Below are 20,749 nucleotides of genomic sequence, written 5' to 3'. Positions count from 1 at the left end.
CTCTCACATTAGGAAGATGATTGACAATTGCACCCAGTGCATCCTTTCTGATAAACATTGGAAGACCCTTTCCACACCTTTATGTCCTGTCTCTCTACCGGGTGGCCCGTGGGACAAAGTAGCCTTGGACTTTTCTGGTCCCTATGATATTTTACCCTCTCAACACAAGATTCTCATACTCCTGGTTGATTATTACTCCAAATGGCTCTATTATTCTTTTTGCAATTCTGCTTCTACTGACATTGCCAATAATTTCTTGCAGTCTGTTTTTGACATTGAAGGTTTTCCCAAGTCCATCGTTACTGACAATGGAACCCATTTTGTCTCCCAAAAAATGTGCTCTTTTCTCAAACGTAACGATATTTTTCATCACAAAGTTGCTTTGTACTCACCCTCTTCAAATGGTCTTGTTGAGAGATGCAATCGCATTATTAAGGAGGGTGTTCAAACCGCCATTTCTTCTCGGCTTGACCCTCTACCTTTTGTTCATGACAAAGTGTGGGCCTATAATACTTCCCCACATTCGACCACCGGGGTCTCACCCTTTAGCTTACTCAGAAAAAGAAGAGTTCATTCTGTTCTCAATCCCAGTTGGTTGCATAAGAATTTTGGTTTATCTGATTCTTCCTTTTCTGTTCAAGATCGTGTGTCTGCTAAACAATTGTCTATGAAGTCACGCTTTGATCAAGGTAAACATTCTGTTGATCAGCCATTACAAAAAGGAGATATGGTTCTTATCAAAAATCCCAAAAGAGTTTCTAATAGGATGTCTAAATTTTCTTCTCCAAATTTGGTCACACAAGTTAGTAAAACCTCAGCCCTTCTTGATGACAGTGGATGGTGGAACAAGCGATCTCTTGTCAAGATCTCTCCACTTCAAGTCAATGTCATCAAGGAACATGCCACTTCAGATTCTGAGCATTGTGATTGGTTTGACTTTCTTTACTCCCAACCAAATTCCTACAAACCAGTTTCTGTCATCCCCACGTCCTCAACGGACACTGCTCCTGCCCTCTCTTCCCTTTCCCCTGATGCTCTTCCCTCCACCTCCGCTTTGCCACCATCCTCTGTTTCCGAGGAGATTTCCCTTCCACACGTTTCGACTACTCAAGAAACTTCTGAAGTGGCAACAAAAAGGGCATTTCGTTTGAAACAACTATCCTGCAGGTTGAGAGATTATGTTTTAGAATAACGTTGCATAACCCTGTACTTGCTTATGTTTATTTTTGCCTTTTCTCTTGTTAGTTTTTTGTAAGTTTGCTTTGTTTCCCTTCTTAGTGGGGAAGATGTTATATTCAGAGATTACTTCTCTTTCTTTGCTCTCTCGTGCTTGCTAGCACGAGAGTTCTCTTTAATGATTCTGGAATTCAGTTCTTCAGTCGTGAGGATTCCTTTCACGTCAGATTGGACGTTGGCTTCCTCACGACTGGACGGCTCTGGCTGTGGGTGCTTGAATCTGGAAATAAGCTTAAATAAATACACAAGCTTCAACCTACGCAAGTTTCCTGCCTTCATTCTTAACAGTGGGAAAACTACTCTTTTGATTTTGCGACAGCAAAAATGCTTTTGTTGAAATCTACTCATCTGAGGAGTCAGTAAACTTTTACCGACCACTAAAATGAGTTTTTGACCCCATATTGATTCAGTATTTGGAAGCGGCGTGTTATAGGCATCTGCTGCACGTGCCAAACCTGTATATCAGGTATCAATGTTTTGGGACCGAAATCCAGTGGCAAAAACATTGAAAAATGACCCACTACTGAGTTGGGGTGGAAAGCTATTTTCAAAAGGGAAGGGGGTCCCATTGAGTTAACATTTCTCAAAAGAGGTTTTATTATTGAGGAGACACGGAAGAGAAGCAGACATGTATTGATAGAAAATTGAGGAGAGTAAAACTACAAATCCCTGCATCTTCACCGGATACCCTATCAGGTGATTAGTCGCACTTTATAAATCCTGCTTGATTGATTGATTGGTTGATAGATTGGACCATAATCGCCTCCAGAAATCTAGGATTTAGAGCCCTACGAGGATGAATTCACAGCTGGTTCAATAGCATGGAAACCCTAAGCAGACCTTGAGAGTTCCAGTAACACAGGTACATGACAACATTTGGAAAGCAGAAGGAGGGAGATTTACAAAAATAGAACCACAACTATTTATTTTCCCTATTGACTGTATTAAAGTGAGGATACTTTCAGGTGGGAGCTAGCTGAATTAGAGCCATTTACAGCTTTAAAAATGGTGAGTCTCCAGCCTGGATCGGGTCTGTTTGTACATACGAACATGTGATTGGGGATGCTGATAAACTGGTGTCACCAGCATCAAATGTGTCTCCTTAACTAAGGTAGTGGATATCAAATAACACCCTAGCCAGGACAATGAACAACGTTTTAGTGGCCCTCTCTGGACTGAGGGTGCATCTAGTGGTACCCTGTGCAGTGCTGTTCTTCCTGGCTATACCAATACACTTGCATACATACACACATAGTAATGAGGTTGATGAGTGTAGGAATGCAGGAACATTTGTTCCAACACCATTAAACATAAGAATTGATAAAATCCTAAAATTCCGCCTGACATAAATTGCCAGAGATGAATTTGGCATTATGGACATCCAGAATGACAAAATTACTTTTCTGCACAAGGCCTGACAATATTCCAGACTCAGAAAACATAGCACAAAGGCAGGCTGCATTTCAGACTTTATCCATCTTAATGTTATGCACAGTACGTCTTGATTTTCGTGAAGCCAGTGAATTCAGAAAAAAACACATCCTACTGCTTATAGAGTTATTTAGTAAAGTTAGAAGATGATTTAATTAAGTTCAGGGACAAAAGGTCTTACCCAGAAGGGTCTGGCAGAAGGATGAAAAATGCCTGCCAAATAACATGTTATTAAGTGCCCTTTCCCTTCAGGACACCGGATTGGAATTTAAATCAGACATTTATGATGAGTTGTGCCAGCGAGCACGATGTGCTCCTCGTGCATCTCCAAGCCCTTGATTTTTCATGGCCAAAAACATGTTGAAGAAAAGTAACAGGTTCAAAAAATGCGATAGTGTATTTGCATTTACAGAAGTCGTTTTTTCGCAAATAAATGTCCTTTAACTATAGGCGATAGGAGAAGCATTAGAATTGTACGTTTAATGCTGCCAACTGGATATTGGGGACATTTCAGGGTGTTGGATGAAAACCTAACAGGTAGAAAGTAAGGAAACTCAGCCTCCTTTAGTATCAAAAAAGTTAAAAGTGGGCAATGATGGACTGGTAATAAGTAAGTGTAAGAAAGTGTACCCGGACCTGCAAGCTTTACTCATAGCCAATTCCTGGACCTAAAGTTACGAGTCTTGTGTGTCATATTATATTGATAAATGAATACCCCTAGATCCAGTCTCGTTCCTGAAGCCAGTATATCCTCGATGACCCCGAATATCAACCAAATTCCTCAGAGCACAGTTAGCTATAAAGTAACATAGTCAGAGTATTGACAACCAATATTATTTTGAAGGTAAGTATATAAAGGTAGGTATAAGGTTTGCTTTACTTAACTCCACATTTATGTACCTTGAAGATATATACATATATCTTATTCATATATGTATTATGTATGTACCGTCAAGGAAAGTCAATTTAGGGCTTTATTATTAGTTTGGCGGTCCTCCTGTCAGCCAGCCACTGCTGCGCCTACAGGAGGACCGCCAAGCCCATAGTGTGCCGGCCCGCCAGATTACAAGTGTAATTCATGGTGGGAAGGTGGTGCTTTAGTGGTCTCACAGCTAGGGTCTGTTAGGCTAGGAGAGGCCTAACATGCAGACCACCGCCCTGAGAGTACCGGCTGCACGTTACTGCATGTGTGTGGCATGCACCATGTCGTGCATGCCACACCATGCAGGAACAGGGTTGCTACTCCAGGGGGCACGACATGTGCCCCCCTGCATGCAGGCCATGTTAGGGCCCCCTTAGTTACATCTCCACCACCCTTTTCATCGGGGGCTCACCACCGTGAAATAGACGGTGGGCAGGCAACTCATAATATGCTCTGTGGTGCAGCTGCAGCACCAACAGCATATTACTGCTCCTGGCTGCGCCACTGCCGTGGTATCCTGGAACCTGGCAGAGGCGCTGATCCTGTGGCAGTCCGACCTCCACTCTCAGAATACTGCGGATGGGCCTGCAGTGGTGGCAGTGGTCGGACGCCACTGCAAGTACTGCGGGCCTATGGATCGCCATACTCTTATAAGGCCCTTAGACTTAATCTCATAGCTGCTATGGAACGTCCAGCTCCAGTGCTGGACGTTCCATTGCGCAGGTGAGGTTCGAACTTTCAACGGCCGACGGCAGCACTACGGAGGTAGTGGTGCCGTCGGCCGCCGAACGTGCGCAGCACCTAAGGGGTTAATATTAGTAAATCTATATTTACCTAAATAAACTGTTCATAGCATGTGTTTCAGTAGATGTACATACTCTGCTTTCTCCTTTCATCTAATGTTGAGCTCTGACGTTGTCTTTCCTAGAAGAAGTGTTTTGAGACACGAGTTATAGTGTGATCCCACCTTCAGTTATCAATGTGCATGGACACCGACTCCATCTTAGACTATTTAGCCTTCACCAATGTTATTCTAAAATTCTTTGCTTCTGCACAAATACATTTCCATTAACTGCTATGAATTTCTTGAGATAGATTTCTATTCTGGCCTATTTAAACATGTCTGCTCTATTACAAAAGTGATCCAAATACCTTAGAGATACTTCACTAGACAATAACAAATTGATTAGCTGAAATCATTGAGCCCTCTCCTTCTAATACTAGAAGATTGTCTGAATGGAGTTCAGTTCCACTGTGGCACCATATTCTAATCAGCCTTGTTCCCTCACCCAAGCAGAGTCCTTCCTGAACTGGAGAGAGCAGTGCTTTGACAGGACTTCAGAATTGGTTGCCAGAAATAATTAGTGTAACTAGGAGGAGTGGTCAACTGACAGGGCTAATGACTAGACCACGTTAGTTCACATGTCAACATAGTTTGTAGAAATAAAGCCCTTTGGGGTCCCATCAAGGATTGGGAAAGCACTATAGGAATGTTGTGTAATACAACACAATACCAAACTGTTATATATGGCTCCCACTGAGAGCCACTAGCATGAATATCTTATTCTGGATATGTGTAATTACTGATTTGACATGGCAACAGTGGCAAACACAATTATTTTGCACTGGTTCTATGTCATACAGAAATTCCAGGCTTCTCTGGCAGGGCTCTCAGAGAGCCTGTCAAAGTAGCACCAGCTGTGCTCTCAGTCAGTGCCAAGAGCCAGTTATGATAGGATAACTTTGGGAAGGGAGACAGAAGAGGGAAAGCACAGATGGTTGTAGGGGTGGATGGGTATTTTTCCTTTTACATTTGGGACAGGGACCAGGGGCCATGTCCTATCCAGCTCCCGCATGTCTCTTCTGTCCCCGTGTAACAATTGAAACAGTGCAGATGATTTGAAGCAGATCATACAAAGCATAACATTATAAAAGATAAAATGTGAGTAACACAGCTGTTTCTCCCCTTGAGTTCTAATGGCAATATACACATCTTAAACTTCGCTCTCATTTTCATTTTGAGATCACTCAAAACCCCTTGGTGAACACATCTCAGTTATTTACTATTATCCACATATAATTCTAAATGGTAATGCTGTGCATGCACCCAAACCAATCACGTTTAATGCTAAGAAAAATTGTCATTGAGATTGACTGCTAAGATGCACTCATTACCAGAGCCAGCATCTCACATTGACAGTCAATAACACTATCACTCTCATGAAGTTGAATTTCTTCCAAGTATCTGTTTAATGATGAATGGATCCACAAATTCCGGTATGATTGCCATGAGTCATGGCCTACTTGCAGAGTTAGCTTTTAGCAGGTCTTTCATCAGGCACATCACTTCTTCCCAGAACAAGGCCTAAAGTAGGTGGGGCTATGCTGATGAGTGGTCCAGGAAACAGAGAAGTCGATCTTGTTGCTTGCAGATCACAGCAGATGTCAGCAGCAAACCTTCAACTCACCGAGCAGCCATACCTGCATAGGATTACAAGAAAATGCCATCTGTAGCAAAATGTGATGGAAATAAATCAGTTTTTTAAATAAGTACGGCTTCGATACACAAGAATGATAACCGCCTTGCCCCAACACAGCCTCTGGGTCATTGTCAAACCGTTTTGTTCAATTGAGATCCAGTGAGCTGCGTGATAGTTAAGCTAATAGGCAAGGTTCAATGTCTAGCTGACAGAGTACCACATTATTAGAAGTAATAATACCAGTATTTGTAAAGCGCAAACAATTACCCCTAAAGGTGGCAAGGCACTGGGTGCTGTTGGGAAGATTAAGTGAGCTATTGACCAGAGTTACATGGCGCTGTGCTAACTTGCCGCCATGGATCGAACCGTGACCCCCGGTGTCAGCCGCCCTGGCTACTGCACCACACCTTTGCGACATCATAAAACACCCTTTTTAGCATGTTAAAACAATTTCACTACGCTGACCCTTGCTCTACAGCAGCTCGAGCCACTGATATCTCCTATTCAGAAGATTTGCATTGAACCCTGCTTCTTTTCACGGGATATGGTTGCAGTGCTGTGTGAGGAAACAATACACACTTATCTTGGGCACAATCTAACACTTGAGATTGGGTTTAACCCCTTCTGTGCTCCCGTTGGCCGTTGGCTGCTGCGAACGGCCAACGGCCGACGCAGCCCCGGCCACTCCGTGGAACGCCCGCACTGCGGCGAAATATTCACCGCAGTAAACGGGTTAAGGACCGGTCACTATAGCAACATCTAATTGTGTCATGCAGAAGGGGGAGCTGGTTCCAAGATCAAAGACCACCACCCCACGACCCCACCAGCCCACTGTTAACACTGTTAAGTCCAGGGAAGGACCATAACTTGCGAGAGATGAAGCTTCAAGTGAGTAATGTTGTCCTTACTCAACAATTTCAATGAATAGCATGTTATACCCTGCGCATCTGTATATTGTTACAGTTGTATTTTACCATGCATACTTGTTTTAAAAAATATATTCAACCACAACCAGAATGCCAGGGCTTAAATGTGTGCAGTATAATAAACTCACATTGAATAGACCTCTTCAGTAGTCGGTCATTGGTTTCCCTGTGTAAAGTAATTGTTACATGCAATCTGTGAGCCAGTAAAAAGTGTTTTATTCTTGTCAAATTAGTTGTATGATAGAATATCAAGAATAACAATGTCGACATACCAGAATATTGTGTCAAAAGTATTGCCTACATAAATATCAAATTGACAGGTTTTGTTTGTAAACTACCAAAATGCCATATAAAAAATGTTGTGGAACAGAATATCGTCAACAACAATAATAATATTAATGATTTATACATCATAATCATAAATAATGTATTCAAAATATTCAACTACAAAATATAATATAATTAAAATTAAATTTTGAATAAGTAATATAAATGAAATATATAAATTTACTCTTTAAAAAATATAAAGACAATAATTATAACATTTTTCGCAAAAACATTAACAAAACATTATTCATTATAACTTTAAAGTAAAAAATCAAGGAAATTATTAGATTTACTATTCCTGCTCCAATTTTAGCAAAAGTAGGGAAAGTGGTGGACTTTGAAGAGGTTAGATGTATTATTCCCACTCCAGTTTAAGCAGCAGCAGGGAAAGTGCAGCACTTTGCAAGGGTAGTGTTGGAACTCCGTGGCATGGTTTTCCCCAAACCTTTTGCCTTCCATCCTCCTGTTTTTGCTGATTTAGGTGTTGCTGACCTTAGGACCCTGCCCACTTTACCACTACTACCCAGTGCTACAGGGCTTGTGGTATCTCCTTTAAACATGATAACATTGGCTTACACCCAATTGGCCTGTTCAATGTTATTGTAAGTCCCTAGTAAAGAGTTACTCCGTGTACCCAGAGCCTGTGAATTAAATGCCACTAGTTGGGCTGTAGAAGCTATTACGCTACCCACTTTTGCAACCCTTAAAAACATGTCTCAGCTCAACCATTGCAGCCTGTGTGTGCAGTTTTAAACTGCCATTTCGAGCAGGCATAGTAAACCTTTTCTCAGGCCTAAGTCTCCCTTTTTAATACATATGTCACCCCTAGAGTAGGCCCTAAAAAGCCATTAGGGCAGATGACAGTGCATCTAAAACGTTGGCTGACCATATCTTTGTCCCCAACAACCCATAAAAAGACAGCACATTGGTATATCGACGACACCTTGATAATATGGCATGGTAGTGATGAGTAAATGTAAATGAAAATGTGTTGTACTTGTAAAGCGCACGGCTGCCCCAGAGACGGGGCTTCCCGGCGCTGCACTCCTACCGCTGTTCAACCCTTCCTGGCTTTTCCCTGTGAAATGTCCACTCCTGGGCACCCCCAAGGTGAAGCCAGGCATCCAAGCGCTGCTGGGGCTGTTGTGGAGATTAAGCAAGCTATTGGCCACAGTCACAGAGAGGGACGCATGATTAGACTAGGCACCGAGGCAAGAATTATCAGGTCCGGGGAGATTGTGTCCAAGAGCCGCCGAGGTGGGAATTGAATCCTGGTCCCGAGCCAGACCTCTGCATCAGGGTCTGCCACTCTAACCATTGAGCCACACTTCTCCACAACAAGTAGGCAAAGGTAAACACTAGAGATACGTATTTCAATTTTACCTCTGTAATCAATAAGAATGAGGCAGTTTTTCTAGACTGGTCATCACTATCATGACAATGGCATAGAAACCAAAGGACACAATAAGGTTACCCGAGGTGTTCTGGTAGGGCATTTTGTGCGAGTCAGATGTAACTGCTCTTGAAACTTTTGAAACACAGGCAGCAATTCTGGAAGAAAAACTGGTTGCACGCACTTACCCTAGGAAGACTGTACAAAGAGCCCATAAATGTGTCAGGAACAATAATAGAGACTCCCTTCTGGTGGTGAATCCAAAAACAAACACAGGTAGAATAGTGTGTGTAACCACATACACCCCATCTCAAATAAAGTACAAAACATTATTCGGAAACATTGGAGGATACTGAACAGTGCAACTAAACAATGGCCCTCCCCGCTATCTGCTTACAAACATCATACTAGTATATAGATATGCTGGTACACACAAAGGCCAGTACCACCCCAATATCACAACAGAATACACTTGTAATAAATCCCTGTTGGACTTTACCCATGCGGGAACTGTGTGGCATGTGCACTTACCACACAAACTAAGGAGGTGGACATCGAAACTTGGAAACTCTAGTGAATAAAACCATTGACCAATTGCAATAAGGAGAATGTGATATACCCTATCACATGTCCTCCGGGATTGTTTTATGTGGTATTGACTACTAGATAAACAAAGATCAGAATTAAAAAGGATCACAGCACAATATGATGCAGAAGGAGTACCACTAAACTGGAAGCCAACCACATGGCCAAATAATTATCATGGATTGTATTGGAGAAAATGGCCAGACATGGCAAAAAAATAGTTCACTGACCAGAGATTGGTATACCATTTGAAAATATCTGATGTGGGTCTTAATTATGAGATACCATGGCTGCAATTCCGAGGAGTTGGGTTGTCCCTCCCCTTCTGAGGTACCCACAGATTCAGTCTGATACCCACGATTCCGTCAGAAACATAGGCTCCGAATCGGATTTGCATGTTCCGGAACCCGTCTGGAGGCCTTCCTAACGACATCGGAATCGGCCCCTAAATTGTAAATTAGTAATGAAACAATAAAAAAGCTATACATTAAAAATGACAAAATAAACATAAATATATCTAAATAAAAACAACCAATTGAACAATGTACATCATTATTTACCAATTAAATATTTAATCAGCATAAAAAATAATTTGCAAATATAAACAATAATTTAAAATTTAAACAAATTCTCCTATAAACCAAAGAACACACTACTTAAATGATAGATTACTAATTGAATCTAAACAAAATTAGCTGCAAATGAAAAATTACAATCTATAACAAAGTATATTACTAATCCCAACACACAAAAGTAATACAATACCACATATATATTATGTACATTTAAAAAAGATGTTTATACAACTATAGGTAATGTAAACAATATTATATACAATATTTTTGCAATAATATAATATAGATAAAAAATTATATTCTCGCCTTTCTATAATCTATTTTTGTATTGACGATATTTTTCATGCACCTGGATATTTTTTTAAATGATATGCTTGTCTTCAACTTCAATAATGCTATACTGCAGTCATGAATTTGATTTGACCTTTTCCATGCAGTAGAAAATGAGTAGAGTTACTCAAAATAATATGTTATTGGGCAACATTTATTTTCCCTGCCATGACATAAATATATGGATGATATTCAATCATTTTTTTGAGGGGTAGTGACTGGGGTGATAGATTTCAAATAGACTTTTATTCTGGGTAAATTAGAATATCTTATCTTTTTTAATTTCTTTATTTGCATGTAAAAATATAATAATCAATCAGTGTATATCATACAGTATATTCACAGTTTCTAAAATAAAGTAACAAATAAAGGCTGTTATGATTATAATACAATTATGTGTATATGTGCATGAAAGAGCCGGACAACATTATATACCATTTACCGAATGTTGAACTATAATATATAGAAAATAAACACAAAATCTGTCATTTAACTGGGTGCTTCAACATATATTATCATACTGATGATCACACAGTTATTTTTATGTAGGTGTATCCCAAAATTCCAATACTGCTCCATGCACTTTTTGATTTTGTTAAGAGTAATAAATAACTAGTAGGTTATTTTCCAGAGCCTGGCTCGTATCATAAAGAGAAATGAATATCTAAATATTTATGTTATGCTCAAAATGAAGATGGATATATAAGATGGCAAAACACATTTGATGTGAGGGGGATATTGCACAACTGTAAGAAGTTCCTCTTGCGAAATTTGCTGTCCTATAGGCTCTGAATTTAAACGAGATGCATCCTCGGCTTGTGGTGGCTGGGCACTCTAATGCCTCACTGCATTGCTATTAGTCTCTAGATTCATGGAAGTTCATTTAGGGCTCGCGACTGCGAACCCTGGCTTGCCCCATTGGAACCCCTGGCGCTGCCTTTGCGAACCCTGTCCTAGGAGGTGGCAAAATCAGTTCCTGCAACACAGGGCCAGCTTTTTCTAATGGACTTTGGTTGGAATTCATTTTCCTGTTTTTCTGTCAAATGTTTTATTACATGAATAGTGAATAACACTATTCTCTAATAGTGTAATAAAAATGAATTATAATGTGCTGGGATATGACCCTATATGGCAACTAAGGTAAGTAAAAAATGCTTGTAAATATATGTTGCATGCGTGCTTGCAGGTGAGTGTTTAACCTGGGAATGTTTGAATGTGTGTGCATGTAAAAGCATGTGTAGGAGTCAAAGTAAAGGTCAGACGGTGTGTGATCACTTCGGCTACCCCTGGCCTTTTGGTGAATTGACTACCATGTCTAGGTTTGAGGAAAATGTAGAAATTTAGGGACCAAGTACCAGTCTGTATAGATTCTCAATACAGATCACAAATGTGTATACTGGGTAACCCAAATCAAATCAAATAAAGCTTTATTCGATTTATTAAAACGAATCATAAAAGCACATCAAAATTACAGCATCATTATCAGTTAATAAAAGAATTAAAAAAATATGGGATATACAATCTCAAACAATTCATGTTATATATAAAAAAAACATTAGTCCATTCATTTATTCATGTTCAGAGGGTCTCACATCATAATGGTTTTCCTACATCTAAAGAATTTTTTTTAAAAACACAACAATTGAAGTAATAACACATTTGTTCTCTAGAGATTGTAAGACCATAAACGCAGGACTACATTGTCTTAAGACCGAGTGATCTTAAAATAGGAAGGATAACCCATTTCAACACAGAAATATTTAAATTCTTGATTCACATTATTGATTGATTGGCAGGATGTGGTCTCTGACGTTTGAAGGAGCAGTGTAAATGTCATTGTTTGTGTAAATTCTTCAAATGTTTGCTGTTCTCAGCAGGGTTCAATTTCTCCCAGTCAGCTCTTGGCTGTCACTTCTCGTGACCTCTTTCGGCAGTTTATACTTTTAATAGTCAGTGACAAAAGACTGTGTTGCTATTCATTTCAGACCCCACGACAAGGAAGAATGCAAAAGCCGGGCCTGCGGCTCGCAACAGGTATGCAAGCCAATGGACGCTCAACAGGCCGCAACCCACAATCTCCGCCCACACCCTCACCACAGACTGGAGGCTGCCCACTCCGAGAGCCGCAGGATCAGTGGACAAAGAAAGTGACAGCTACAGTGTCAGCCCATCACAAGATACAGGTACTATGATATTCTCCTTGTGCTCTGGCACATCCTCAATACTTTTATTATTATTTTTCCTCTCACAAATCAACCCCTTCACCATTTGTTATCAATCTCCTTCAGTTTGGATCCATCGAAAACAAATCCCTACATTTACTCAAAGATCACAGTGTAAGACCCCACTGAGACAGCAGCTATCAGATGTCATCCTCATTATATATTATTTTTTTTTAGCTACATAATGTGATATCAATTGGTGCTAATGAGTAGCAATCTGATGTTTGTTACCCTAAATTTGATATTAATCTGTTGTTCCATCTGGGCCGATGTTCAAATCATCATTCCAGTGACAACTTCATATCACTTGACACACAGATGATGGACGGAATGCAGAGCAAATCAAAACATTCAACCTCTGTCGAGAGATCTGGGTTAAATCCATTGTTTCTTTGCTCACCATGCCACCCCAATTTAGATCCAGCCATATGCAAATCAGTCTTCACCCTGTTCCTCGTGGAAACAGTCCAGCCTGACCTGCCAAGCCAGGTCCTCCCTGGACCAGAAACAAGCATCCTAGGACCGGTTTCCGGGCATCACCCCTTTTTGCATTGTTTTCTTTTGGCAACTTCAAATCACTTGGCTCATTACATTTGAATATATTGCCATGATAGTAATGGTAAAATGATGTCATGATGTTCTAACTTCTTTAACTCTGCCTCTTTCAAAATTCTTAAAGTGATCCTACACTTAAGTATAGTTGGCCAAATTAACACATGGCTAAAAATCACAGTCAGGCAGCCATGTTTTGAAAATGTACTCTTCCCCTGAAAAACTGCTCATGGTGCATGCATTTTATATAAAGGAGTATTTGCTATTTCTTAGTCCAGCAGAATAGTCGCTTCACTTCAACTTAGGTTTAATGGTTTGGAATAGCTTAGGTGTGATTTTTTTATCTTTCTTCTTTTAATCATGTGTATTAAGGAATATGTTTATATCAATTTTTATAAATGTAATTACATTTTCTATGTTATCACATAATATCTTTTTCTGAGTCCCTTTCTCCTTATGGTGTGTCCACTTTCCTGTTTTTGTCAGACTTTGTATTTTTTGCCTGGGTTTTTACCCTTGCACATGTTTGCTTAACCCTGACCTAGGAAATGTATCCCATTCAGGGGGTCCTTGTTACCTCACCATTGGAATAGCTTAGGGCCATATGTAGGTAATTGTCAAATACCGAATTCTAATTACTGATTCGGTATTAAGAATTCGGTATTTGCGATGTAGGTAAATATTCGGTAAAAAATACTGAATTGTTAATATTCCATATTACCGAATCTGTTATACCGATTCGGTAATAAGGAATACCTACCCATTAATTCCTATGGGCTTGGAGGCCCATAGCAATGAATGCGAAGACATTTGGTATTACCTATTCAGTATCCTTTTCCACAATCAGGAAGGCATTAGAAGGGACACTACAGAATGTTTGACCCATGTGACCTAAAATAACTAGACATCACATTCCCTTTGACGAGTAACAGTGCAGGAAAGTGCTTGATAGATGTGGATACAAAATAAAGAGTAGCAGCGAGAGCTGACACAATGCTATTTTAGTAACGTTTAGAGAGGACAGGGCCCTGCAGAAGGACAGACAATGTCCCATTTTGCTCCAAGAAGCTTCACACCTATGACCCTACTGGGGATGCCTCACAAGTTTTTAGACCACAAACTGTGTCCCAGAATGTCATAGCGAATTTGTATCATTAGCTTAGTCTTAGTGCAACTATCAATCGGAATTGAAAAATGATGGCCTATTAGTTACAGTCAAGCACACTGGAGTTTTGTATGGTCTGAGTGTTCACCTTGAACAAATTAGAATCAGCTTCTCAGTCAGTCAATCAAGCTTTATTTAGCCACGTTTCTGTGGCATAAAAGCACAACAGATAAAAAAGAATACATCACCTTAAAAAGATTATACGTGCATAGGTAAAACATAGGATAAACAGTATTACATCTTGTACAATTAGCAAATTAAAAATGCACATCATAAAAACATAGCCCAGTTCTTAAGAGCTAGCAGCAAAGATTATAAAGTGCCTGGAAAGCAATATATCTGGTTATTGCAGGTTATAGGAAGGCATAAGGACCATAAATACATAACATAGTGCTCAGAAGGTCAAGGGCTATGGTTTATAAAATCAATAAAATCAATATTTCACAAAATCGCATGTTCTGATGTTTAACTGCCTGTCAAATAAATAAGGCCATTGCATTGCAGACCCAGGGACTGTGAAGGTTTTGTAAGAACAATAGCGCTGATCTGCACTGTCTAAATGTGTACTTTCTAAAAATAGAGATTAAAAATAGTTTTCTGGGAGAATCATATAATGTGCAAAAGAACATATTATGCAGAGTGAATAGAATAGAAAGTCCGTCGCAGAGGCACAAAATCAGGTCAGCGAAAGAAAAACAGTTTGCAGGATAACCAATGATAAAAGGTTCAAATGGAATGAAGTATTCTGTGTGTAGGATATGTTTGACGGGGGCCCCTCTAGATAGTGTAAAAGATTATAGGCAACGACTAAAGATTTCGCCGTGTCCCCTCATTTTTGACTTTGCCTTATTCAAATGCATATACTTCAGAGATGACTTTGTGACTTTTGAACATGAATCTGGGTCCCTTTACAGATCAGCACATCCAAGCTCCACACAAACCGATTGTTCATAGGACAGCCATGGAATCTCCTGGGCCGCCCGCGTGCAATTGGAGACAATCCTTCAAGAGCAATTTAGTTAAGGCTGTTTTCTCCCTCTCCATATGGAGGGCCAGAGTAACAAGGGGGCCATATTAATTTTATCCGTTATGTTAGGGGCCTGAATTTCCTCATGAATTATAGCATTTAAACAACTTATCGGGACAGCCAAGAGATTTATCAGCTTCTCATTTAGGCAAATGCAAGTTTCCAAACCTGGACCAGCTTTGTTTGTTTGTTTGCATTAGTCCACATGTGTATTTCTCTCTCTTGATCATGTTACTGGATATCATGATAATGGGTGTTAGGTGTTTATTCTGCCTCCTCAGGAGAACCTCTGCTGCAATGCATGAAGGGCATTGTTTTCAGGTATTGCAGCTGCCTACAGGGACTATATGGTTGGTGAACGCAGCAGCCATCTTGAAAAGAAGGCTTTTTCTCCACATTGTACTTGCTAATCTAATGTTTACATAACGCATAATGTACATACGTATGCATGTACCGAAGCATGCAAATGCAATATAATACTTGTCAGATTTTAATTTTCAGGGAACTACTTTTTTGTTGTGCTAAAAGAAAAATATAATTCTTAAACAACAAGGGACCCCAATCAAGTCAAACAGGGACCTCGGGGAACAGTTTTATGGAAACAACAGTGGTCCCATGCGTCCAGGGACACACTCCATGACCGAAGCTATCGGCTTGTCCTGGCGTCGCCCGTTTACGATTGTGTAAACCGGAAATACCTGACGCTCCATTATGGGTGACTGGTCCAAGTTAAAAAACGGGCATCTTGACGGTATTTACTATCGGTGCCTACACGCGCTCTGCCTCGGCAAAATTGAGGTTTAATGCAAAGGCAAAGTATTTAATTGTCCTGATGATGGTTTCTATGATTTTTTGATGAAACCGAAACGCCGTCGACTTGCTTATGCACCCGATACAAATCTGATTGTTTGATTTTATGTAATGGTGCAGCTTGATATTTTCTGTACAAATTTATATGTAAACAGAAAAAACGTTTGTTTTGCCTTGAACCTTTCCTACTATCTTCACTTGTGTTCACCCCGTTAGTGTCGGGCACAGGCTTGTGTACCACACAGGGGCATTGTGGAAGGTACTCCTGACATCTTATTTGTTGAAGCACTGTGTTTATTAAGTAAACCTGGAAGACCTCTGTCCGGCTGGACATGTCCTTCTGAAAATATAGAAGCGATTTCGTCTATATTTATTTGTTTTGTTGTATCACATAAGCATGGGACCACTGTTGTTTCCATAAAAAAGAAAAATATAAAGCAAATTATCTTAACTATCCAAATATTAGACATTGTATATATTAAAGTGCCTTTACATACTTTTCTTGATATGACCTCATACAAATATTTATTTCTTACTTTACTGGTTTTGTCTTCATTGCTCAAAATCAACTTTCGGAAACTTGTACTAATTCAGTCCCATCTAGCAGAATTGTTCTACTTTTTGGTCGTACTCATTTTCTGTATTATAGTTCTATGGAGGCCATATGTCTTTTGCTTGAAAGATAGAGGGTGACTTGTTATCCTTTGTTTCTTCACTTTTCTTAATATTCTTTTATAACAGTTCACTTTGTGATGCTTTATATCCTGCTGAGTTTGTGTATGTCTCGGGAGATCAATAATAAAAGACTCCCAAAACTTCTAGGCAGCCATATTAGGGGTTTGTCAGGTATTTAGAAAAATGTAATAGACAAAGAAATGGTACTAGAAGGATAGATTCAAATCAAAACAATTTTTCAGCAAACCCAGAAATTCACTTATGTTTTCATGTTATACAGGATTAAGCACGACATACCCTTAAATGCGCATTGGCAAAAACAACTGAATACTAATGCAGTCATGTGACCTTGTGGTACTGATTCAAATACATCCCCTCTATTCCAAGGTGGACATTTACATGACTACAGCTTGGCAGTCATACACTCCCAGCCTTCACAGCAATGTCTCTATGCTTGCTTACACAATCACTCATATGAGGTAGGAAGAGCTGTCAAACCCCTCCCTTCTGCTACCACTTTGGGCTCCAATCTCCATCATGATAGTTAGCCATCCCGATTATAATTGTGCAATGGTCATCTTGTTTTGGGGTTTATAAAAAATGTTCTTTGGTAACAAAACTAGGCCTGGGCGGAGTGTCCAAAAAACTTCACCCCGCTATGGAGAGTTCTGCAAGCAGCAGAGTGCATTGTGTCACGCCTTTCGTACTGAGTGTTTGTCCCGCAATGTATAATCACCGGAAACAGCACCACATGCAGTGCAAGCGGCCTCTGCTTCTTTCTGCTACTCTATTAGAAGTTCTACTCGAGTGGCAGCTTCTTCAACGCGAACAGAAGGTTTCTCAACGCGGAAGGTAGCAGCCATCCACAACCAACTGTGTTGAGAAATCTCACTGGGAAGAGTAAGATTTCAACTTACTTCAACTTCAGCGCGAGCGAGCAAGGAAAAAACTCCGCTCCAAGGAGTGACGTTTTTTGGAACTTTGGAGTGAGAAAAACTCTGCAAACTTGGGGAGCGGAGCAGAGTTTCACGCCCAGGCTTAAACAAAAAACTACCCACACAGGGACTAGGAGCAAATGGCAAACTTTCAAGCGTATCCTTTTTGCTACTCATGTTAGCTTTCCATACAATTAACATTTTTTTTTTATTTCAGAATAAAACTCCTCAATCACTAAATAGGAGGGTTTATTATTATCCAGTTTAACAGTAATTCCAGATATCAGTAGAAAGCACTTAACTCGCAGGGCCATCTTTCCAGGCCAATGTATAAAGTGGACACATGTTTTATCCTGTCAGTATTGAGTGGCTAGAGAGCTTCTCTTCTCTGACTTCATAAATCTGCTTAAGCCATTGGCGTAAGCTTCTGGACCTGCTAAAGAGCTAACGTTCACAATAATGAGTGGATTTATTGGCACATGTCTACCAGGTGCCATCAGCACTTTCGAAAAGGCTGAATAGTGTGAAATTGATGTGACAGAGCTGCAACACACACAGAGTGCATGGTTCTCATTTCCACAAAGTGGTTTTCCTCATCAGATGGAGCAGGGCTTTAAGCCATCTGTGCAATAAATGACTCAATATACCAGAAGTGAACCCTCCTAGAACCACAGATAATTAGGAATGTTACCTTAGCTAAGTTCCCCTTGGCTGACGTTTCCCTTTCCACCTTAAGTCCCTCATCCTGTCCTCTCTTTGAACTATGTATTTGTCATTGTCTGTCTGTGCTACATAGGTCAGCTTGAATGCTGTTGTGGAGGCTGATAGATTGTGCACTTACAGCAGCCCAATGTTCTGTAGGTTCTTGGAAATATAAGAAAGTAGTTCATAGCAATAAAACCCACACACTAACAATAGATGTAAATCAACATCAATTCTGCAACCCCAATATGCTGCCAAAGACACCCGCACAAAGTGGTGCACAGCTCTGAAAAAAGCACTGATCGGTCATATTAACTGACATAAGGACAACATTAAGCCATAGAAATGACAACATGTAGCATCATGGTTTCCTTTGTTAGGCCATGGAAAAGATCAAATCTAGGCCCAGGTTAAATTGTGGTTAAGCCTCTCTAATCTCTAGTAATTTACAGCAACTCTTGTTACGCAAAATGTCCAACATTGCTCCACGTAATTGAGCTTCTTTTCAGTAAAAATCCTACTGCAGGTGCAAGAGAACAATGCAAACAAACTGAACGTGATCGGTTGTTGTTTACACACCAGTTTGTGATTTTTTTAAGCACAAACTACGCCCAAAGATTAGCATAGGATGCATTTCGGGCAACGCAATAGCACAAAATGTTGGATTGGAGTTTACCTAAATCTGTTTTATGTTTTTGCCAAGTAAATTACTCGAATTTCGCTCAAAGAAAATCTATGCTAGGAATCCTTATGAGAAGCAGCTTCAATCATTAAAGTAGCAGAAGGGATGTCCCATGCCCCTGATGGTGCAGAACGTTTAATACACCCCCCCTGCACCCCCCAAAATGGCCTTGCACAGTTTTTGAAACACACTGTATTCAAAACACTAATTGATGAAAGGAAATTACTATTTACTTAATGTATCAGAGGTTAAAAGCATACATATTATTGATTAATTCTTACATTATTGAAATCAAAGTTTCAGCAACTTTCAGGTTTGCAAATAGCAAGGTATCTCTCTAGACTAAGCCCCCAGCTACCTTCATTGGCGATTCTCCCCATCAAGCAGGCATGGGCAAGGGAAATGCTGGCTAGGGCTGCCCATTCGAGCATTTTAGTGAAATTTGAAATAGGTCTATACTTTTTAGAGGTGTGTTTGAGCAGTGCTGCATGAAAGGGAGAGGGCGGGAATGCAAGTTATCATAGGAGAATGGATCACTTGTCCTGTGTTGTAACCAGGGTCTGGATGTTAGCCGTCTTTAAAAACCCTCATTCACGTGAATAGTACTGTGGCGGCATATCTTGATTTTCCACTTCTGTACCTACGAGAAAAGCATAATTATTGAGTCTTGCAGAATGCTTTCCTCCACCTGGAGGGAGACCTGCTGGTGTTAGCAGTAGTGATCAGAGATTGTGAAAATGTGAATAACATTAGTTTAAACTAACCTCCGTCACTCAACAACATGTTTTATTCTGTTGGAGATGGGGTACGGATAAAATTAAAAGGCAGTGTGTGTCTAGAAGGGCTACTGTTCTATAGCACCTGCTTATAGAAAAGGGGTGTAGATGGTCGAAATGTTTCAGCCATCTTGGTGCCCTGTTGAGTCATCGGGCTTTCTTCAGGACCAGTGTCGTGCGTGTTACCCCAATTGGTAGAGTGCGTGGATAAGTTTGTTTGCACTAACCCATCTTCTCAGTTGTTATGGGTCAAAAGTATCTATAACCTGAAGAAGAAAGAAGTAAAAAAAACATATTGACAGAGTAACAGGTTAAATAAACAGGGGGGTGATCTTTGCGATCAATGTCTGTCTAAAGCGATGCTTGTCGGTTATCATTTATAACTATTTTAGATGGGTACTAGGGAAGGGTGAGAAAACACACATAGTTTTCTGCATCTATTGCTGTGGCCATCTGGGTTTCTAAGGGCCTACTTGTAAGTACCTACTTGTGAGGTTGATATAGTGCTAGGTACTCAGTACTGTCAGCCTAGTTAAAGGGTATATATTTCCACATGTTGTTCAATCAATCAATCAATCATAACACTTGTATAGCGCACTACTCACCCGGAAGGGTCTCAAGGCGCTTGGGGAGGGGGTCTGCTACTGCTCAAACAGCCAGATCTTGAGTTGTCTCCTGAAGGCGAGATGGTCCTGGGTCAGCCGAAGGTGGATGGGGAGGGAGTTCCATGTCTTGGCCGCCAGGTAGGAGAAGGATCTGCCTCCGGCGGTTGCTCTTCGGATGCGTGGTACGGCGGCGAGGGCGAGGCTAGTGGACCGTAGCTGGCGGGTGGGCGTGTAGAAGGTCAGGCGGTCGTTAAGGTACTTGGGGCCCAGGTCATGGAGAGACTTGTGTGCGTGGGTGAGGAGCCTGAACGTGATCCTCTTGTTGACGGGGAGCCAGTTCAGGTCCCTCAGGTGGCCGGAGATGTGGCTGCGTCGGGGGATGTCCAGGATGAG

The 20,749-nt window shown here is 40.6% G+C and overlaps 1 protein-coding gene across 1 annotated transcript in view; it reads left to right on the top strand.

Moving 5' to 3' along the window:
* Nucleotides 1-20,749, top strand: part of DSCAM (DS cell adhesion molecule) — a 985,823-nt gene that overhangs the window by 880,513 nt on the left and 84,561 nt on the right. The window contains exon 31 of the mRNA XM_086935432.1: nucleotides 12,191-12,388. Coding sequence (XP_086791558.1) covers nucleotides 12,191-12,388 — 198 coding nt within the window. The remainder of the gene's footprint in view (nucleotides 1-12,190; nucleotides 12,389-20,749) is intronic.

Source organism: Lissotriton vulgaris, chromosome 8 (assembly GCF_964263255.1).
Source record: "Lissotriton vulgaris chromosome 8, aLisVul1.2, whole genome shotgun sequence".
Taxonomy (NCBI): Eukaryota; Metazoa; Chordata; class Amphibia; order Caudata; family Salamandridae; genus Lissotriton; species Lissotriton vulgaris.
This window is presented reverse-complemented; position numbering and strand designations above follow the sequence as displayed.